The sequence below is a fragment of the Rhinolophus sinicus genome, linkage group LG04, assembly GCF_036562045.2.
Source record: "Rhinolophus sinicus isolate RSC01 linkage group LG04, ASM3656204v1, whole genome shotgun sequence".
In the NCBI taxonomy this organism is placed as follows: Eukaryota; Metazoa; Chordata; class Mammalia; order Chiroptera; family Rhinolophidae; genus Rhinolophus; species Rhinolophus sinicus.
The window spans coordinates 25,276,089-25,300,270 of NC_133754.1; the positions used below are offsets into that span (position 1 = coordinate 25,276,089).

Consider the following 24,182-nt stretch of genomic DNA (forward strand, 5'->3'; position numbering starts at 1 on the left):
ACTGCCGGCTGCTTCTCTTGAAGTTTTACAGTAAAACAGAATGAGATATGTCTGTCATATATTTAAGAAGTACACAGAAAACTAAGAAAAAGAATGAAATCAAGTTCCTACTTCTCTCCAACATATACAATCTAAATTAGGGTTAAAATACCAACATCAGCTCCATTCACAAGGAGAGAGATTGATTTTAATGATCAGGCATTAAGTAGAAACAGGCATTAAGTAGAAACAGGTATTAAGTATGAACCCGCAATTTTTCATATCCCTATTTGAGGACAGAAAAACACTATCTATAAATAATGTGACATGAGGTTCTTATTCACCCTGTAAAACCCCTGGGAATATTGGCATTTGTTTTTTGTGCACCTAAATGTTTCATACAAACCTTATCTTAAAACTGAAAAATGATGGCAAAGGAGAAAAAAGTATTTAGATATCATTAAAAATTCCCAGGCCTGGTGACAATACATTTTCCTGACTTTGACTACTGGCCCAGACATATTTTCTGACTTGTCTGTGCTTTTTCACCTTCCTTCAACATGCATGACTTGAGTATACTTACAGATATTCAAGTCGAAAAACACATGTATTGTGAAATTAAAAGGCATTGTGAAATATACCATGCTTTTTCACTTTTCCATCAGCAGTGGAAAACAAAGGTTATCCTCTCTGAATGAGATGTTATGGTCTGTATCATTTGTTAAAAGTAAACATGGGTTGTGCAGAATGTATTATTCCATTAAACTGATACTAGTGAGTTTAGGTTTAAACAAACAAACAAAAAACAGCAGCACTCCAAAGCAATAAAACAAGTCCTTGGTTATGTTAAACAAACAAACAAAAAAAAGGTAAGAACTACTGAGTTTGGAGGATATCGAGTTTAACTTGATGAGTCAGGCTAGAAAATCAAGGTGAAAACATAACTTTCTCTTAAGGTTTATCTACACTGAACAAATAATGTTAATAACTGCTACATAGTCTTTTCTCCATGATGCTCTATCGCTTAAGTCTTGGGGTGAATCTATGCGAGTGAGTCAGCACATCATGTAGACAACTGTAGAGTTGTTTTACGGATTGACACAGTCCACAAAGTTCATTTCAGAGCTATGACAATCAACACTGAACATAAAGGTAAAATGATATCCTCTACAATGATATCCTCTACAAGGTCTGTTTCAGACACAGGCTTGTACTGAAGAGGAGAAATATATATTGCGATGACACACACCCTGTGACACATTGCTCAGGAATGAGGAAGTTATTGGAGAAACCCTCTACAAGCTACCATCCAGATCCATGCCTTTGAATGTCCTCATTAGAAATCTTTTTTGGTACAACAGTCTCCTAACCCTTTGAATGAGATCCCAGATGAATGCACGCACACTGATTTTTATAACAGTAAGTACATTTTACTTAAATTTTCTTTTGATGGTTCAATGACAAAATAGCGCTGTTTAGTTTTGATTTTTTTTTTTTAAATAAGACATACACTAATAAGATTAAGGTTAGGTATGTATGTCCTTTTTTCGTTCATCTGTATTGCCACCACGGTGGTGGTTTAATAAGATAGGTAGGCAGTGTGCACTCAGCTACACTAGCAATGCTTGTTTTCTTAACTACAAAACATGGTCAGCTAATGCTGCAAGCAATCACACTACCCTTATGATGATTTCAACTAGTGAAGCTGTAAATGTTAACAATTATAAAATCGCCATCATCTTTTTCAAAAAAGATCTAGCTGTGCTCATAAGCCCTTTTATTTTCTAACCATAAATTATTTGGTCAATTTGCCTATACACTGTTAAATAAGCTTTCTTTCGCTTGTATGTGTGCTTTTCAGACTCACTGACCTCAAGTTCATCAACTGTCCCCTCTCCTTATGGAGTGAAAAAGGAGAAATACAAATGTCAGCAGAGAAATCCACCCAACAAAGAGTGTCATTCCCATATCTGGGCTCTGTGATTTCCTAAGAAAGAACAAAGCTATTCTGACATTGAGGTTATATTCCTCTTTTGTTTTTAATACTTCCTCTTTGCTTTGGATTTTTATTCGCTTTTCAAAACATGCACCAATTTAAATAGTCATATGGTTCTTATAAAGTTACTGTACCTTCCTAATTTCAGAAAGTGATCTTTTCCAAGTTAGTAATATTTGAGGTTGCAAATGAGTGAGAAATCAACCACAGTCTCAGATGATTTTTACTCGAGAGAAAATCTGTTCTGCCAACATCAGGATGCTCTGGAAATGATTGCCAGTATCATAAAGAGAAGGGGGGTGGGGCATCTCAGAAACTTCTGCTTACCTCTTGTTCAGATTCCAAAAGCTCTGTTTTGACTCTAACTGCCGGCATCCCATTAAGCATTAACATTCTGTTCTCAAAGGTGTTGAAATTCTGAGAATAAAAAAGAGACAGAGGGAAGTTCAGCTTTAAAGCATTCCAAAGAGGACATCTGGTACAGTCTTCCTTCATTGTAGTACATTTAGTACTGCTAACCTAATTTTTTAACAATGAAGTACAATTAATTGAGAATATCAGCGTAACCAATTATCTCCTCATTTTGAACTTTCATTTGAAATAACGACGAAGAAGTTGAATTAATCAGTCTGAATCTCTGACCTCAGGGTTGGAGGTCAAACTGTAATAAACTGGAGTAAGGAAACCTTACATTAATTTATATGGGGCTGGAATAATTCATCACACTTTTCCAAGAGTGTAAGGAAATATAAAGCACGTTTCTCTCTTCCTTAGTTCTGGAGGTTGTACTGCATACAGAAATCCATAAAGGAGAAAAATAGATAAAAATGATTTATAGACTCACATATTATTGTCAAAGTCTAAATATTTAAAAGTCAAGATAATATAATTCTAGACACACTGAATTTTGGTATCATGGTAATTCTGATCAAATGAAAATTCTTACATATCAACCCCAAATATTTAAAAACAACTAACATAAATCTTGGATTAAGGGTAAATTATTAAACTGAAGTCACAACCAAAGAATAAATAACAATTTTTTTTTTTGTTCTAGTATATGTTTGGCTCAATTAGACATCTCTTGAAAGGAAAACCTTATTTCTATGGTGGCTTAATATAATTTCAAACTACATTTATAAAAAGATTAAGCCAAGGTTATTTTCTACTAATTTTCACTGCTTTAGGGACTTTCTGAAGTCAATAACCTATGAAGGGAGTCAGAAAGCCACATATCAGTGTTTGCTTAAGGCTAAAATCAAGCTCATGTTTTAAAACACGTTTAGAATGCCAACCTTACCCTCATCTACTGACAAAACTGAGAAACTGAAATGACTAAATTTGACTGAGCTTTTAGAATGGTTCTTTGGCTCACTTATAGAGTAACCATACGACACTAAAGTGGTCTTATCCAAAGAAGATTTGTTTCTAAATATTTTGCCCACGTGGTGACAAAGTTTGATATCATTTCTAAACCTTCAGGATTTCCGCCTTTCATACAGTAGTTGCTTTTCTACAAAATAAACCGTTAAATAAAAACAACTTCCACTTCAAAAAATCACAAACTAAACGTTTTTATCACCAAATAATACTAACAGAGTGCAGTATAAGGAAGCTCTAATTATTTCTATTTCTTAACTCCTCTTTTTGTTTAAGAATAATACTTTAATAAATAAAATTTAGAGGGCCTCTTATCACAAATATTTGCTTGGAAAAATCAACAAGAAGAAAAAGCAAATTTACTCTAGAGTTAACTAATGAGCACTTAAAAATTCCATGCTACCTAGTCTATCAGGTAATAAAAAGAATACAAATTAATGTCATGTTTTTTTTTCTTAGAAACGTAAAATACTATTAAAATTTCAGAGTACATTTATTTTTCAAATTTTTGCTTTTAACTTGTCTATATTTTTTAGGGATATTGTATCCTAATAGATAGCTTAGAGCTGAAGGAATTGTGGCATTACTGACGAGCTCAGTTAATTTGTTCCAAGCTTAGAATCCTTTCATGGAGGCTGGTGAGTTTACACATCAGGCATGCATCTCAAATCCTAATGTGTCACTTGCTTCTGCAGTTAGAAGCAGTGAGCTTGGCTTGCCACCATCTAGTCTCAGGAAAACCTTCCTGCAGCAACCAGCCCTCAACTGCCCTGCTTTTCACAGCAGCCCAGAATCTCCCTTAACAAAGCATCCTGTAGGCTGTTTGGTTGGTAGACAATGAAGAATGAGTTGATATTGCTTCCTACCCAGAGGAGGTCTTGTTCAGACGAAAAGGGAAGAAGATGCCTTGCAAAGGAGGGAAAAAGACAAAGAGCGATTCTGGAAAGGCAGGTTTAATGAACTGTTAGAATCTGATTAGAGGCTAATGTCCCTTTTAGTGCTTTGTACCAATTTACAACTGATACACTTTAACCATTTTCCTCACTGGCTCTGATAAACTTACTAATTTAAAAAAATGCAAGCTAACCACAGTCTTTGAGGTTAAAAACTGATACATCATGAAAACCTAACTGAGTCCATGTTCCATTGAGCACATTTCAATATCACTGCATTTTCATGATGGTTTTCTTTTAACTGTTGTTCTCGAATAATTCTACATGATTAAAAACAGGATGTACATATTAGTTTCTTGTGAACGTGAAAAAATAAACCATATTTTCAAAAATTGTTTAAGAAATTAAGTTTTCCCTGGAAATATTTCTTTTCCTGATCATCCAAAGCCACAACCATAATAAATACCATAAATAACAATGTTCACAGCTAAACAACCAATCCTTAACTATTAAATTCTTTCAACAAGTGCAGATTCAATCTGTACATATGCCTGAAAGTCGTATCGTAAATATGTATAAAGCATATTAATCTCTGCATTCATCATTCTAACCCTGTTTAGCATAAACATAAGCACTGAGCATCACAACATATTCCAGAGCATCCAGGAAGGCACTTGGTTTTTATAGAGTGCATGGTAATTGTACAGCAGTGAGGATACAGTGCTTGGAACAAAATATTGATAGATTTATCTCTCTAAACTAAAATCAGATACATACAATCTCAGTTGACTGTAGACTTTAAATATGTAATAAACTCTAATAAGTTCAAATTGCTGTCAAACATATCTTGCCACGATCTTAATCAAAACACATTTGCTATGGAATCAAAAGCTCAATTGATTCCCAAGAGGTAAATAAAATTACACAGTCATCAACTGTAGTGACATGGTACTCTTTGTATATTTATGTTGTAACAAACATTTTGATATTATACAACCCTATATAATTCATATGTGTGCATATATTCAAATACACAGGTATACACACGTATACACCCATGCTATTTTTTTTATGAGTAAATGTTACCAATTAAAGCACATATTCACATCAGATTTATTAGTTGGCTAGTGACCAATTACATGTGAATTGAATGAAAATGGTACTCTGGATATTCCTATTTGCCCAATAAGATTTGGCAACACAACTGTAACTCTCCTAGTCAAAAGCTATAAAAACACAACCGTTATTGATCTTACCAGATCAAAATATTTTGAATAGAATATACAGGAAGAAAGGGACTGATGCTCAATGACCATATCTCGTAAAAACAGAACAGGCAGGGATGACTTTCCAGGTCAACCACTACAATCTGCCCTCCTACTCCCTTAATGCAGGTCTTTTCCTCTCCCTCCTCCTGACTGGGAGTCAGTCATCCAGTTTGCACAATTGGGTAATAAAGAGCCACCTAGTCAATATTCAATAGACCTAATTTTAAATAAGATTTTCCTTCATAAGCCAAAAATATCTACTGGTGTTTTGATGTCTCGAGGTACAGGACATGATCATTTAATTATATATCCACCTTAAATCTTCATGTTCAGTTACAAGGGATGAGAAATATCAATTGTCTCCATTCATACCCGCGTCAGTAATGGAAGGGACATATGAGCAGCAATTCAGGATTCATTGCACCAAGTTGATTAAGAACTTTCACAGAATATTCGTAAAGGTTTATAATGCCAGCATGCTAAATGGTTAAAAGTATTATCTTTGGAGTACATTTTCCTATTGAAAAAGCAAATTAATCAGATTACAAGGAAATTAGGCTTTTGCTTAAAAAATGCTTCTTAGAGGGGTGGCCGGTTAGCTCAGTTGGTTAGAGCGTGGTGCTGATAACACCAAGGTTGCTGGTTTGATCCCCACATGGGCCACTGTGAGGTGCGCCCTCCTTAAAAAAAAAAAAAAAGCTGCTTCTTAGAAAAGTCAACTCCTCTCCCCTTTCTTGAGTCACCTCTACCTTAACAACAACAATAAAAACAATAATAGCAATTTGTTTCAAGTCTTTACCACAGATATACCAGTCCAACCAACTAATAGGTCGTTTGTTTTTTTTTGAGAAAACATAACTGTTTTACCCCAACCCCAAAACTTGTGCTGAAATGCAAGAGAATCAGTGAATTCTTTTTGCTCTTTATAGGTAAGGATAAACAAACCTAACAGATTGGAATTATACTCAGCCAATCGTTTCAGTGATCTATCGCTATTCAACAAATCACATAGTAGCATGAAACAGTGATTATTTTATTATTCTTAGTAACAAACATAACACCTACCATTTGTATATTTACTATGAACCAGATTCTGTGCTTACAGCAACCCAAGAGGTCAAAGCTGTATTATCTGAAGACGAAGCATGTGAGACATAAGGAGGTTAAACTGTCCAAGGTCACAAGATGAGAATCAACATTTTGGGTTATAATACGGAGTCAAATAAGCCCCTGGTTTCAAAGCTATTTCACACTTTTTTTTTTTTCTTTAAATCAAGCTTTCAACAAATTTCTTTGGTATGATATTATTATACATTCCTATCCTGGAAATATCTCATAATTAATTTAGCATGTCAGACCATCCAGGTGTCAACATCCAGAAAAATCTATGGTAATCTCATCTGCTACCTAGTGTTTTGAAAATATTCATATCCTTGGTGGCTCTTTCAATATTTTCACAAGAGTTTCATACACTTCGATGATATAGGAACTTCACCTTCTACATTTTATACTCAATAAAGACATATTTGGACGTCACACATAATTTACAATCACTTACAGATTTAGTGAAAGTGTGAAAGTATATTTTCCTAAGCTCATATATCCTCGAACTGATTAGTCATTTTGTAGAGGGTATATGCATAATCAAAGTACCTAAAATGGTACAAAACAAACATCAGCTCAATTATACACTTTGCTATTCTAACCCAGTCTTTCATCTTTCATTACTTTACAGGATGGAAAAGTGGATATCACATCAATGACCACATTTTATTGGCAGAACTAAGAGCCAAACTATTGGGACTCTCAACTTAAATTCCCTTCAGCGGTTTCAATGATCAATATATACCTAATTCTGAAATATTTGTCTTCAGTCTCAAAAACACAACCCTTCCATAAATATCGCACACTGACACATGGAATTATCTCTCATAAAGACTAGTAAAACTGTGTGTGCAATGCAGTAATTATATTTTCCTGATAGCAAAAATCATTTTATTTCCTATGTTGGTAAAGTTCTAAATTATCACTACAATGTATAGTTCATGTTAATATTTTAGAAATATGATCTGACCTTCTGAATAATGCCTTCCACCCTAGCATTAACACAAACTGTAAAAAAATTATTTTTGTCATTCATATTCTGAAGAGCTGCACACACTTGGGGGTTGTGAGTTGGCCAAATCTTTCCATGAACATGGAACAGTGAGGGTCTCTGCTATGCCACAACCATCTCAGTCTATCTGCGCTGTATTCATGAACCATGAGGCACATTGGAGACAATGGGCGCAAGCCAGGGGCTGGAGAACAGAAACCAGGTCAAAAATGAGAAAAAAATATGGCCAGAGAAGTGCCAACCTACCACCAACCAAACCCTAAAGAGGAAAGGCAAAACTTCAGTTCAGCTGGGCAGTATTAACTTTCCAGGGAGAGTTCTAACACGTAGGGGCAGGTATTGGCATATCAGGAAGGGCTCACAAGTGATCCTCGGTGTCATGTAAAGATAAGAGAATAACTCAGCCATAAACAAAGAAGGAAATGTTGCTATTTGCAAAAACGAGGTTGGACCTAAAGGATATTATGCTAAGTGAAGTTAAGTCAGACAGAGAAAGACAAATACCGTATGATCTCACTTACAAGTGGAATCTTAAAACACAAACAAACAAAACCAAACAAAAACTGAGCTCACAGATAGAGAGAACAGATAGGTGGGTGCCAGAGGTGGGGGGAGGGGGCTGTATGTGTGTGTGGGTAGTGAGCGAAGGTGGTCAAAAAGCCAAACTTCCAGTTATAAAATAAGTCATGGGGAGGTAATATACAGCATGGTGAGTATAGTTAATAACACTGTAATTTATATTTCAAGATTGCTAAGAGAATGGATATTAAAAGTTCTCATCCCAAGAAAAAAAAAATCTGTAACTATGCATGACCAGTGATGGATGACAGATGATAACTAGACCTATTATGGTTATCATTTAACTACATACAAACATCTAATCCTTACGTTATACATTTGAAACTAACATACAATAAGGCTGGGTCTTATATGAATTTTTGCTCCAAAAGACGCATTAGAGATGATTATCCGGCAAGGTCTTATTTTCAGGGAAACACGGTAATAATGTATGTCGATTATATCTCTTAAATGTATATATATATGAGAGAAGTGAGTTCAATTCTGAAAAGGAAGCCCGAAATAAGATTCCCTCCATGAAACAGGAGTAGCAGAAACTAATTCTGAGAGCCTAGCCCCCGGAGAGACCAGAGCTGGAGGACAGAAGGAGACAGAATCAGGACGCTACCACACACCCTAGGCCTCCTTCTGTGGGCACACACACCTCCGTACAGCAACAGAAGGGCCAAGGCAGTACACGGGCCCCATACACAGACAGTTACACTTGCAACACAACCACAATGGGATCACGGGGTCTCATAATTTAAAAAATAACATTAACAACTATAATACCTATGATTTACTGAGCACTTACGTACCAGGTATCATTTTATGGGCTTTACATTCATTACGTCATTCATTTGCTCAGTCACTGATTTATTAAAGACATATTTTACTGAGTACCAGGTACTATCTAGGTATTTAGGATATATCAGTGGACAAAAGAAAGTTGTACAGAGTTTCATTCTAGTCATTCTGTCCCCCCAAAACCTTTTTTAAAAAAACTATCTCCATTTTAGACAAGAAAATTCAGGTTCACAGAGATTAAGTAATCTGCCCAAGGTTATGAAAGCACTAGGTAATCTAACTCTGGGACTACTAACTATTTTCTATAATGACCTGGATACTGTGACTGTAGCTGCAAAGCTGTATGAGCCCAGAACTGTCCAAGCCACGTGGGCTAGTGTGCCCCAAACTCCTGATATAACAAAATGCTGGGAGCCAGGGCTGAAGTGGGAGCGGCAAGGCAAAGCAGGTCGAGTACAGATACACTGAAGGGAAATAGCGTCACAGTCCTTCTGGAATCCTTACCTTCCCCTGCAGCGGGTACCTCTAACCATTTATCCAATGTGCCTTGAACCAGTTAGCCGACCCCCCCTTGCTACCATTCTGCTCAGGCTGCAACTCAACCATGCTCTCTCCGCTAGGCCTCTGTATATTCTGTTCCACCTTTGTATTCATCACTACCTGACAAATTCTCTATTTGCTATTACATTAGAATGATAGTTCCAGGAGGGCCATGACTTTGTCTTTTTGTTCATACCGTTTTTCCCCAAAAATAAGACTGGGTCTTATATTAAGGTTTGCTCCAAAAGACGCATTACGGCTTGTGTTCAGGGGACGTCATCCTGAAAAATCATGCTAGGGTTTATTTTCTGGTTAGGTCTTATTTTCGGAGAAACACGGTAGCAGTATCCTTATTCCCAAATAATAATAGCATCCAACATGTAGCAGTATGTGCTCAGGAAACATTTATTGGGTTGATAAACAGAAGAAATACTGACAGATATATAATCAATTCCTTCTCCAGGGTCTGACTTAGGTGACTGATGGTTATTGACAGACAGATGGAAAGAGCATACATACAGTCTTAGGGCTATGAAATCCCCCATATTTGTGAAGAATAATAAAGGATTTGGTGCATAGTGTTCATTGAAGAAACTGCAGGTGACACCAGATAGGTAACTTGGGGTTAGGTAGCAAAGGGCCTTATATGTTATAGTAGTTCATTTATTCATTCACAAAGATTTCTTTAATGCCTGCTATGTGCTAGCTGTTAGGGGTACAAGGGAACAAGAGAGAAAGGCTCCCTGCCACAAGGCACCTTGAGGTAAATGAGGAAGAAACGAGTTTGAGTTTTACCCAACAGGCAGCAATGGGGAGTCCTGAAGGCTTATGAAGCAAAAGCATAACGTGTTTAAGCTTTGTGTTTACTAGAAAGACAGCAGCAGAATTAATTTGGAAGATGGCTTATAAACATATGGGATTTGATGCAGAACGGAGTGCAACCAGTTCATAGACCACCACAATATCACAGGGGAAGGTGGTAAGGGCTTGACCCAAGGCGGTAGCAGTGGGAATAAAGAGGAGGAAAAATATTCAAGGAAGAATGAACAGGCTTTGATGGTATACAAGGAGGAGGAAGTGTCAAGGATGGCATTGATTTTTCCAGATTGTATATGAAGGTTGAGGCACGAAGCCCAGGAGAAAAAGCCAACGATGTCATATATTCCTCCATTATCCGTTAGCAGATCTACCACACTCTAAAATACAGGAATATTTGGGTATATTGTAAAATTTCAGTATATACCGCAGGTGCCAAAAAAATGTATACACATTTTAAGAGATATTATCTATGCTCAAGCAGTAATTCTTCATAATCAGAATTGTCTGATGCTGACGGTAAACACTTTGAGCACCTCTTGTAATTGCAGAAGTCAAACATGACTTGTATTCATCTTTTGTTATTGGTATATATTGAGTATTACAATTAACACAGTTTTTTCCTTTCTTAAAATGTGTATACAGTTTTTTGGCACCCTCTGTATTTGCTTATTCAGGATCTGTTACATACAGAGGAAGATTTCTCTTAAGCTGAGGATGTTCAAATCCTATCATAGATATGTAAGTCAATTCAGAAAACATGCAAGTTTGGTTGAAATAGAGGGAAAAAACATATAAACAAGTCATTTTAGTAGCTACATATTCAAGACAAGAATTAACTCTACTTTGACTAATATGGTCTCCAGAGTTTATGTTTTGCAAACTTTCATGGTTATCAAAACTTACTAAAAAAATTGAATAGATATTTGCCAAAGTACAAGTTTAAGGTTCTTATACATTAACATATTCATTGGCCATTTCCCTTTATGAAAATCATGTGAATAGTAATAAAAAAAACACATCCAGAACACTGAATGGAATACATAATGAAATAACATCACTGGTCCTCTGTGCCTAGAGAGAAGAAAGATTACTATCATGTATTAAGTCATTTATTTTCTGTAGGAAACAAGGAAATGACTATTGACCTATATTTCCACCTTTCTTGGTCTATAATGATGTCAAGTGGCTCCTTATCAAATCCAACATGGATTATCTTATTAAAACATGGGCTGTTGAATGTTTGTCTCCTGCACAGGCTGAAGAAACAGTACCGAAGAGTTGGGAATGAGTAAAAGAATTTTGAGGAGAAATAAAAATCCAAGTTAATTTTTTTTAAATTACAAATATTCTAATGAAAACAAAACAGAGAAAGATTGACATTAAGATTCTCCTCCATGGCCAGAAAAAGGTGTATACTGCTAAATAGGTAAATTGGTTTTGTCTTTTTCTCCAAGAATCTATACTCACTCTCTTCTCATTTTATACTTTGAATATTTAGTTAAGATTTTGTACCAAATATAATATTATATTCCTTGTTAACCCTAGGCATGATATTGGCTTTTAATGTATGTTTCGAAACAGTAAAGGAAGGAAAAAATGAACTTTATAGTTTATTTCATCCAAGAAGTATTGTCAAAGCATACAAAAGCATTATGTGTTTTTAATGTTGTCAAAAGTTGTAACAAAAATAATTGCAATTAAAAGATTCTATCAACAATTGTCTGGCCACCCATGTCAGGCACATCTCAAAATGACTGTGGGTTTCCTCTAACTTTCCCCCCAACACTCTGTATCCTGGGAATGCAGTGGAGAAAGACATTCCTAGTTGGCTGCCCACTGACAAAATGCACAGGCTCAACCCAAAATGTAATCTGTCGGTTTACAAGTATATCCACCTCTATCTGTGACTTTTCCAGATTTCCTCAAATGATGTCTTTGGTCATAACAATTAATTTTCATGTATCATCCAAATCCTATACTAATTTGACATTTTTATTGGCAGTGCTATTACGTACGTACTTTTATTTTATCCCAATACCATCTCCAAGACTTCTGACTGCTTTATCTTTTACCTTTATTAAGGCATTCTATCTTCCATGTCTACACCTTTTTAATACACTTTCATAATCGTATAGATGTTTAAGTTAGAATATTGCCCAGAATATGGGCCCAATAAACGGACTTCCTAGGTTAGATTCCACAACCCACTTGGTGTATAACCTTCTATGGGTTTAGTTTTCTTATGTGTAAAATGCAGAAAACTTTCTACTTCATAGAACTGTTTTAAGGATTCAATGAGATAATGCATATAAAGTGCTTTCATGTTCATAGTTAATATTAAATAATTTAAATTAGTAGTAATGGTAATACTATGTCATCAACTGTTCCCAAACTTATTTTTAAGACTGGATGTCCTAATTTGATTTTTGTTTGACTTTGCAAAATCTACTTAGTTTTATGTGTTAAGATTCTCTATATGACCTATTATATAACTAGAATGGAAATGGCAGATGTTTGCTTAAAAAATGGCAGATGATGGAAGATTGATCTACAAAATTAATACATATTTCTCATAATGAATGGTGAAAATGAACTATTTTATCTGTTTGAAACTGTAAGCATGCACACTAATTACACAGGGACACAACTTGCGTCTCCACAGACATCGTAAGGAGGACATTTATTATTCTCTGACTACTAGACACAATCATGAAATGTCTGATAGCCCTTCCTAGCAAAGAAATGATAAAGATTCAGTGATAAAATGACTTTACTTACTTAGGGTTCCCCTTCACATGAATGCCCAGAAATACACTGTTTTAATGAAAGCTATTTATTACTCAACTTATTGAACATATATGTTACTGAAGAAGATACCTACAGAGTGGCCTGTAATTTGAACTGCAGAAAACTTGTAAAATTATTTGATGAAAATAGAAGAACTACACAGGAAACAAAATAAATCCAAGAGGCTAAAAGTTAAAAAAATTGCTTGTATTTAGGCAAATATGAAGCCAGTATCATGGATAAAAGCACTATGCCTTTATCCATGCTGCTGTAATTCTGAACGTCCTTCACTCATCTCTACATTTCCTCGTTTAGCAACCATTTTTATCCCATCTTAGAATTTCTAAAGGTGTGTGTGCAAATCAGTTAAATCCAGGGCTATTTTTTTCCCCTTTTATGGTTCCTTCTCAAATTCGAAAGTGTCACAAAATGAATGTCAGAAAAGAAACAAAGTTCATTTAGCAGATCTGGATTATACTTTTTTATTAATGGACTACATAACCGCACAGCATTTACGCAGGCTCCGTTACTTCCTGCCAGTCTCCTAATAAATCTACACCATAAAAATAAAAACAGTATAATTTTGAACCTGTATTACTTGTTGTACCCAGGAAGTTTCGATTACCTTTTTCTGCTACTTGATACTGAATATGGCCAAAAGAAACGTTGCCCACGGAGAGAGTCAATACTCCTTGTTTATAGGAAGTTCATTGCTATAACTGAGATATTCTTTTAGATCAGGCTTTTCCACATCTGCAATATGGACATTTAGACCAGATAATTCTTTGTTATGGGGGCTGTCTAGTGCATTGTATGATGTTCTGTAGCACCCCTGCCTTCTACCACGGTATCTCAGTAGCACTCCCTCATCTCCACATTTGTAACTATCAAAAATGCCTCCAGAAATTGTCAAATGTCAAGGGGGAGGGGGAAGAAGGGGAAAAGGAAGGTGCCCATTTTAAAATGACTGATACAATCCACTCATTAGGAAAGAATCTTCGTTTTATGTTTAATTATATTGCCCTATGTTATAAACACTACCTCAATATCAAAAGAAAATAAGACCCGACGTAAAGATTATTTGTAGTTTTCTTTAGAATACATCTTCTGGGAAATTCGCAACATTTCACGAGATGAGTTTATTATTTTGTGTGAATTCCTTCTCCCCTTTCTGCATATCCAAATTCTCCCACAAGTGCAAAGATTCCAGAAAGGAACTGTGAATTTGCTCATTAGTTCAAGCTATAGGGCCTGAAAAAAAAAAAATTGTGAGGATTTCAGTGTTAATATAACAACTCAGGGGAGATGTACAGACCCATTCTTAGACATGGCCAGTGAAAATCTACCAAGTTAGCCTCAAAAATCCCCAAAGAATGAAACTGTAATTACCCAAATGGATATGGTGACTTAACTTTCAACAAGAAACAAGAGGACAGAGTTTTCATTCTTGGCTCTACATCAGACTTGTGGGATGACATTTTATACTTTGTTTTTCTTCATAGAAACCAGGATTGACTCCTCTGTTAAGAACAAGTATTTCACAATATGAACTGAAATACAAACCTATCTATATTGCATTAATTTTCTTAGGAGAGTTATCTTTTAAGTAACATAAAGTTCAACACATGCTTGTGGTAACAACACATCTTTGTGGAACTGCACGAGTCAGTTCCATCTGGTTGCAATGTGCAGAAGAACAAATTTAAATCACCACAGGTCATGTACATTAAATCACAGCAATGTCCTTGATAAAGAAGAGTAGAGTGCTTTCTCACCAAAAAAGAGATAATAATAAATTAAAAGATGTGAGGTATAGTAGGTCTCTAGAACATCTGACTACCAATTCATAGGAATAAAGAAGGAAATGATTTTAGAAGATGAGAGAACCTGCTTTCTGGAAAGGCAAACCACAAATTCTCTTCCATTAGCAGATGCATATTCTCTACCTATAAGATGTCTGGGTAACCACCAGCTGCATGCAGCTATCAAGCGGCTGAAATGTGACTGGTCCAAATTTAGATCTACTTTCTATGTAAAATATACAGTGGATTTTGAAGACTTAATATGAAAAAGAGAATGTAGAACATCCCATTAAATTTTAATTGATTCATGTTGAAATAATATTTTGATTATACTTGGTTAAATAAAATGTTATTAAAGATAATGTTATTGTTTTCTTAATTTTTAATGTGTCTACTAGAAAATTTAACACTACACATAGGGATTTCATCCCGTGTCTATTGGACAAAGTTGTTCTATGCTATCATTTCAGTAGACTTCAACCTATATTGGTATCATGATCTTTCCTCCAGCCTCTCCTCAATCTTTCAGGGAATTTAGAGGAAGTTTTGAATGTCATAAAATTGGAGGACTCCAATGGGCCTTTAGTGCCCAGGGGCCAGGGATGCCAAAAGTCCTCAGTGAAGGAGTCAGTCCCATAAAATGAACGAATGCCCTATCCACAACCTCAGTTGTGTCTCCACTGAAAAACAGGCTGGTGATATCATCAGCCAGCCAGACTGCAACAACTAATTGCTGGGACCCAACTTTGTATTTTCAGCCCTGATCTTTCTCTTAAGACCCAGAAATACATTCCGACTGACTGGCTGACATCTCTAAGTAAACATTCCAGGGGCCTGGAACCATTTACAAATCCAACCCAAATTCAGTATCTCTGACCTCCACACCCCCTGAAAAAAAAAAGAAACAAGAAAACCTTGCTCTGCTTCAGGAATTGTCCCTCAAGGAATGACATCGTCATCAACCCTGCTTCTCAGGCCAGAAAGAAACCTTTCCTTTGCTAACTCATGTGTTACCGGAATCCTTAGCCAATCACAGCCAGTGTTTCCTCTCATTCCCATAAGTCTTTGTCCCGTAAATGATAGTCCTGTTACCATTCTTCTTCTACTCTGCTGCCAGACATCTTGGGACAGAGGAACACGGTTACCCTAACCAAGTCTAAGACTTAACTAACTTAACCTTAACCAGTCAGAAGGAAAACCTCCCTGATCTTTGATGCCAGATAAAATTTAAGGTCATAAGGAAGCCTTAGAAAATGTGACTGCATTTTAAGCCAGAAGAGTCTTAAAGGAAAAATCCTAAATTAAGTCTACTACCATATAAGGAGTAAAGTGTTTTATAAAGAAGTTAAAGGAAGGCTGGATGGCTTAGTTGGTTAGGGCGCGAGCTCTGAACAACAGGGTTGCTGGTTCGATTCCCACATGGGCCAGTGAGCTGCGCCCTTCACAAGTAGATTGAAGGCAATGAGCTGCCACTGAGCTGCCAGTGGAAGGCCGGATGGCTCAGTTGGTTACAGCGTGAACTCTCAACACCAAGGTTGCCAGTTCAATTCCCCCATGGAATGGTGGGCTCCGCCCCCTGCAATTAAGATTGAAAACTGCCACTGGACTTCGAGCTGAGCTGCGTCCTCCACAACACTAGATTGAAGGACAACGACTTGGAGCTGATGGGCCCTGGAGAAACACACTGTTCCCCAATATTCCCCAATAAAACTTAAAAAAAAAAAAGTTAAAGTATTATATATATTATATTACATATGTGACCATATATATGTACATGGGTATATACTATATACATATATAATATCATGGGATATATTTACGTATTATATAATTAGCATGCATGGTCATTTAAACTGAATATAGAGAGATTTATTTTAGGAGCATTATTTTTCAACACAATATCAGATAAACACTATCTTTAAAACTAAAGACATTGCCACTAGCTTTCAAAAGGGCAAAGCATGGTACAGTTTATCTTGCTCCTTTGTACATGGTTTACTCCTAAAGACCAGGACTCTGTGGACCATCACGACTTTTTGAATGTATAAACCTGCGGGAACAACCTCCTCAAATACTGCAAAATGCAATTTTTTTCTTTCATCATTTACTTACAGCCTACTAAACTGTGAAAAGAGCTGGAGATAAACAAATGAAGGAAAAACATCAAGGCCTACTAGTCTCCTAATAAAAATAATGAAGTTAACAGTAAATGCTAGTCTAAAAAAATGACTGAACAAGCATACAAGTATACTTAAATGTGTGTGTAATACTGCCCTGCTTACAGTATTAAAAAAAAAAAAAAAAAAAGGAATGAAATTAAATGCCAAACAATAGAGAAGTGGTTGAATGGATCATACAAACCACTGAATAATATTTATTCATTAAATTTGTGATATGTAGCTCTCTGTCATTAAGTAAATGAATAATCATAGTTAAGTGAAAAAAGAAGCAAGAGAAGAATATGTTTCCATACCTTTAAAAACAATGCTAATAACATAGGGAGAGACGGAGAGAGAAAGGAAGAGCGAGGCAGGCAGGAGCAGAGAGAGAGAGAGGGCAAGTGGGGAAAAATGGGAAAAGAGGAGAGAGAGGGAGGGAAGAAGGAGGGACTAGAGAAGAGAGACAGAAAAAGCTAAAAGGATGTGATAGTTTTCATTTTTGCTTTGGCAAATTTTCTCACTTTTTACAAATTTCATATATTACCTGTGTAATTAAAAGAAATACTTGGGTGTTCAAAATTTCAGGTCAGAAAAAAACAGCGGACCCAAGAGAAAAACAGTGAGAGAAATCAAAGAAGTAAGTTTTTATCCATAATAACTTTCATAAAGTGTAAAAGGGTCACACCAATTCCCTCACCAGGAGAGGGCACGCACACATACAGAGTTGCATGCATATTCACGTCATAGTTACAATTTAATTATACTACTACTCTAAAAAATGTAGGTGAAATTAAAAGGAACTTATTGTCTAACTTATATTTGTAATTGATGCATAGAATCTTATATTGCTTCAAGTGCGCTATCAACTGATGTTTGCAAATATCTTCATGAGGCAGGTATCTATGACATACTGCTCTCTAATATGCAAATGCTATCATCTTTTTTAAGTTCGAGGCTATTCCACAACAACAGAAAAATGGACACATTATACTATTACCATGTGTAAAGAACTTAGCACCCTGAAAAAGAAAACTATGGGCCAAATACTTTTTTTTCTTTTTTTGATACAAAGAGCAGCCAGTGAGTGTATTTTAAAAGATTTTAGTCTTGTGGAAAATCAGTCTTTTCTGTTCTTATCTGGAAAAGTAAAGGAAGAAAAAAGATTTATACTTGTCAGATACTTAAACAAAATATACTATCTTATAATAACCACAGACCTTTGCAGCGTATCTGCCACTTCCCTGGGGCGTTAACTATTAAGGCCACGTTATCTGATTACATAACAATACCGGAATTGTTACTCAGGAAAATTCCTAGAGAGTTTTAAGGAAAAGAAGTGGATTCTCAACAATGCATTTTTGGAAGAACTAAAGATATCCTCAGGGATTTTCAATTTCTGGTCCACCGTGTAAGAAGCTTAAAGTCGCTAATCCATCATAACAACAAGTAAAAAGCTGAATAAACAAAAATCACAACTTCTGTTAGATCCATCAGACGGGTGAGGTCACGGGCAAACTGCTGCCTCAGAAATTGGAGAGAAAAGACAAGAGGATGCAGAGAACCACAACTTGCCAAAGTAAAAAAAAAAATCTCAAACAAAAACCTCTGTGGGAACCAGCGCTAGAGTAGAAAAACCCAAATTGTAATGGGGGAATTACTGGAGGCTCAGAGTAGACAAGCCCGAGAGTTAAAAAAAACAAAACAAAAAACTCCACAGAAGAAGTGTATACACACACACACACACACACACACACACACACACAGGTTCTATTTCTCTGGAGAACACTGTCTGATATAAACATGTACAAAAGACCTACAGCTAACATCATACTTATTGGTAAGAATCCAAAGTTTTCCACTAAGATCAGGAACAAGGAAAGAATGTCAGTTTTCACCACTGCTTTCCAACATCATACTGCAAGTCCCAGCTAATGCACTAAGATAGCAAAAGGAAGTAAAAGGTATACAGATTGGAAAGGAATCAATGTAACTGTCTTTTTTCGCAAATGACATGATCGTCTATGTAGAAAATCCAAAAGAATCAACTAAAAAAACTCCTGGAATATATGAATAATTATCACAAGGTTGCAAAATACAAGGTTAATGTATAAAAGTCACTCACTTTCCTATATAGCAGCAATGAATAACTGAATGTGAATTTTAAAACACATTATAATGGAGCAAAGACAACCTTTTCAACAAACAGTACTGGAACAAGCAAATAAATGAATCTAGACAGGCCTTATACCCTTCACAAAAATTAACTCAAAGTAGATCGCAGATTTAAATGCAAAATGTATAACTAAAAGTCAGGAGAAATTTAGGAGAAAACCTAGACAACCTTGGACATGGAGATATCTTTATAGATACAACACCAAAGGCACAACCCTGAAAGAAGTAATTCATAAGCTGGCTTCATTAAGTCGCATTCAAGAGAATGGGAAGAGAAGCCATAGATGGTTGGACAGTATTTGCAAAAACCCACATGTAATATAGGACCATTACCCAAAATATACAAAAAGTCCTTAAATCTCAATAATAAGAAAACAACCGACCTGATTAAAATGGGCCAAATACTTTACAAGACAGACATCTCACCAAAGAAAATATACAGATGGCAAGTAAGTGTATGAAAAGATGTTCAATATCTCATGTCATTAGAGAACTGCATATCAAAACAATGAGATACCACCACACAGCTATTAGAATGGCCAGAATCCAAAACATTGACAACACCAAATTCTGGCAGGAAAGTGGAGCAAGAAGAACTCTAGGATATTACTGGTTGGAAGGCAAAATGATATAGCCACTTTGAAAGATAAATAGTTCAGCAATTTCTTACTAAACTAAACATACTCTTACTATAGGAATCAGTAATCACACTCCTTAGAATTTATCCAAATGAACTGAAAATTTATATCCATACAAAAACCTACACATGGATCTGTATAGCAGTATTATTCATAATTGCCAAAACTTGAAAGCAACCATGATATCCCTCAGCAGATGCATAAATAAGTACACTGTGGCACATCCAGGCAATGGAATATTAATCAGTGCTAAAGGAAATAAGCTAACAAGCCATGAAAAGAATGCAGGAAACTTAAATGTATATCATTAAGTGAAAGAAGCCTACCTGAAAAGGCTACATAGCGCATGATTTCAACTGTATGACATTTCAGAAAAGATTAAAACTCCGAAGACAGTAAAAAGATAAGTGGTTGCTAGAGGTTAAGGGGGAGTGAAGGATAAACAGGCAGAGAGCATAAAGGATTTTTACGGCAGTGACACTGGTTCTGTAAGATACTACGATGGTGGGTGGGTGTCATCATACATTTGTCCAAACCCACAGAATGTACAACACCGAAAGTGAACCCTGATATAAACTGTGGACTTCGGGTGATACTGACGTGTCAATGTAGGTTCATCGATTGTAACAAATGTACCACTGTGGTGTGGGATGTGGACAGTTGGGGAGGTTGTGCATAGGATGGAACTCTCCACACTTCTGCTCAATTCTGTTTTGCATCGAAAAATAAAGTTTATTCATTTAAAAAAAAAATCTATGCTGTCAGGTTAATCACAAATTCCACTTTTTTTAATAAAAAAGAATATATTCTTTAGACTGATCTCAAAAACCCAGCTAAAAAATAAATGGCCAATTCAATAATGCATTTCTTACTTTATAAATCAGAGGGTATCAGAAATACTTAGACATATACAAAAATACTAATTCCTAAAAGCAACTACTGTTGTCAAGTCTCTAAAACTACCAAAAGCAAGGTGCTATCCACAAAGTTTGAAAAAACAGACAAATCTCCCACACTATTTTATATTACTTAAGCATATTTAACAGTGATTCAAATGTGATTCTATCATCGTACGTTAATTATAAACATTTTGTCAAGAACAATAGAAAGGAACTGCTAATAATCTAAACACTAGACCAAATGGGCAAATATGTCATTCTACATTTAATCATTTTTCTCTTGAAGAAATTTATCACACAGTGTATTTATTAAAGATAACACTGAAATACAATTAAATAAAGCAATAAAATAGTCATTTTTATGCCAGAAGATTTCAGAAGGATATAGATACATATGGGTGTGTGATTGTATGTCAGTTATATCTGTTACGTGTGTGTATATATACACACCATTGATTTGCATGGCTGTGAAAAATGTCTTGTGGGAAAAAATGATTGTAGGTTTTAAGACAGCACTCTGCCTTGACTAATCTTAATCTCTCAATCTGTTTCCAATTTTAGAATGCATTATACAAACCTTAAAAAAAATAGTTTTAAGCCATTAAGTCTTACTACTTCTCCTAACAAATAAGACATTTGACAATGTTTTTACAATGTTTCTTTCTACCAATCATCCTTTTAAGTTAAAATGTGTTCAACAAAATAATTCCATTTCCCTATATGGAAAAGTCTTGTGATGATTTAGTACTTGGAATGGTGCAATCACATCAATAGACAAACTTTTCATTTTACAATACCGTGTTTCCTTGAAAATAAGACCTAGCCATCCAACAGCTCTAATGAGTCTTTTGGAGCAAAAATTAATATAAGACCTGGTCTTATTTTACTATAAGACTTGTCTATATAATATAATATAATATAATATAATATAATATAATATAATATAATATAATATAATATAATATAATATAATAACAGGTCTTATATAATATAGTACAATATAATATAATACTATACTGGGTCTTATATAAGACCAGGTCTTATATTAATTTTTGCTCCAAAAGACGCATTAGAGCTGATTGTCCGGCTAGGTCTTATTTTTGGGGAAACAGGGTAGTTGATTGGGCAAATTTTAATATTTTGACAGAAAATAAGCTGTCAAAGAGAAGGAATATAGAAATGCTAAGTTATTTAAATGTAATCACTCAATACAGCATCATACATTTACGTTTCTTCAAGCCATTAGTTTCTGAATAAGAAACTACGTACAACTCTGATGCTAAAATCTGGTTCCCTGGTTGGTAAGTGCAAACATCCAGGAGAACTGGCACAAAGGATTCCACCCCTCAATGACAGATGGGAGAAAAACACAGCATTCTGTGATTACGAAGGGGACCCTAAGCAGTAAAGGCATCTGAGGTGCCGATCATGGCCCAACAAATAGGGAAACTAACTGGAAAGAGCTGATAGACTGATACATAGCCCCTTCCTAAATTATTGTTAGAAGTATCTAATGTCTAATTTTATACCACTCAGAATCTTCCATCCAAAACTTAGACAATGAGGAAGTGATCTGTGCTGTGGTATAATTTTTAAGAGGAAACGTACGTATCCAGTACTTTTTCACAGCCAAGGATGCAGAGACATACAGAGTCTGCAAGGAAACACAAATATTAATAAGCAAGACAATGCAATAGCAAGTTCCTTCACAGTTCTTATGCATGACTCATTATCTTGCATCTCCCACTGTTAATGGTCCACTTCAACAGAACACAGTAGTGCAAACTCAAGCCTAGCTAGTGTTTTCTCCAGGGAAAAGGGCCCCGAAGATAACAAAACTACCCTGGAATTTCAGAACCACTCTATGAGAATCTTAGGTAACTCTAGGTCTAGTGTACACCTCAGGACTTTTTGGATCTTTCAATTCTCTCAAAATGGTATCAGAGTAATCTATAGACCTCATGAGTCTGGATGCTCAGACACATGAAGGGAGATCTAAACCTTGCGTACAGTATTCTAAGGAAGCCAAAGGCCCTAACAGATATATATGCAGGGCTTCCCAACTGCTGTTACATTATGGAACACAGAGAAGAGGCGATGGTTCCCCTGCACAGTGCGGTAATCAGCCAAGGATGGCCTTGGCAGAGTCCCAAAGGCTCAAGTGATGGCTACCTCAGGCACACCGGTAACTCATTCGTGGGGACCACTGTGATGTGATACCATACCAGCTAAAAGGCTTTGCCTCAGGATCAAATACTCGCCATGGCTGGGTTACACACAACACAAACAACAACAAAAAGCAGTGCTGTGAATCAACGCGCCATCAATATCTTTATACTTTAATCAATAAAGGCTGCCACCATTAAGAGTACATTTTCCTAAGACAATACATTTCTCACATGATTTACTTCAGAGGAAAGACTCTTCGGGGGAAGAACCTATTTTCATCAAGTCTCCATAGGAAATATTGTATGTGAAAAGCACAACTTATTTTTGATGGCCCATTTCTTCATTCTTCCACAAAATTTTGAAAACGTACTAGCCTGATTTTTCTAACTAACATCTACAGGGCGTCTAGCCTCTAATTACCTCTGTATATACTCCTATACAGAGAGAGACTGATCAGGTTTGCAGACCAGGATGGGATAGACGGGAAAACTAGTTGTCATCCATTCATGTCTACACGGATGTTTATGATCCTACTGCACATGAGCCACAAAGAATATTACGGAAGCTGATTCAGTGTCTCTAGGGTAGGAAATAAAAAAGAACATTCACATATGCAGTTACACAATGCTCCAAAACTCCTGCTCCCTTTTCCACCATTCATCTCTCCTTTTCAAAAGAGCATAAATATATTACAATTTCCCAGTCTAAACAAAAGGCATGAGGTGACAAGAATTTCGATGGAGGAAAAGGATGATGGTTAATTAAGCCCCTATTATATTCTTAAAGCTAGGAAGTGACCATCTCATGCCAGTGAGCTATCTTTTCCAAGGTCTTGTGATGTAGCTGCAATATAAATTAATTAAGAGCAGGCCACTCTCATACTCCAACGCGTGGGGCTGTAAACTGTGGAGCAATTTGGCAGAAAATATTAAAAGCCATAAAATGCACATCCCTTTGGCTCTAGCAATTCCAACTCTTAGAATTTATCCTAAGGTAATAATTAAGGATGTGCAAAAGGATATTTATTTCTCTACTGTTTGTAATTACTAAATCTTGGAAGCATGCTAAATGTTCAAAAATAGGATAGTGGTTAAATAAATTATCACAGTCATAAAATTAAATACTACATAGGGTCACTTCAAAAGATATAGAAATATACCCACCAACATACACAGGTTTGTACTACATATTCTTAAAATC

General features: G+C 35.8%; 1 protein-coding gene and 1 long non-coding RNA gene across 18 annotated transcripts in view; both read right to left on the reverse strand.

The window, feature by feature from the left end:
* Positions 1–24,182, reverse strand: part of KLF12 (KLF transcription factor 12) — a 511,365-nt gene that overhangs the window by 227,579 nt on the left and 259,604 nt on the right. For 15 of the 17 annotated variants that reach the window (XM_074329362.1, XM_074329360.1, XM_074329365.1 and 12 more), the window contains one exon: positions 2,303–2,392. The exons of the other annotated variants lie outside the window; for them this stretch is intronic. In XM_074329362.1, the coding sequence (XP_074185463.1) occupies positions 2,303–2,392 (90 nt within the window). The remainder of the gene's footprint in view (positions 1–2,302; positions 2,393–24,182) is intronic. 17 annotated transcript variants of the gene reach the window in all.
* On the reverse strand, positions 13,612–17,710 carry LOC141571289 (uncharacterized). Its single transcript, XR_012496049.1, has 2 exons — positions 17,649–17,710; positions 13,612–14,394 (listed from the first exon to the last, which is right to left on the reverse strand). It is a non-coding gene; the product is annotated as an uncharacterized LOC141571289 (long non-coding RNA).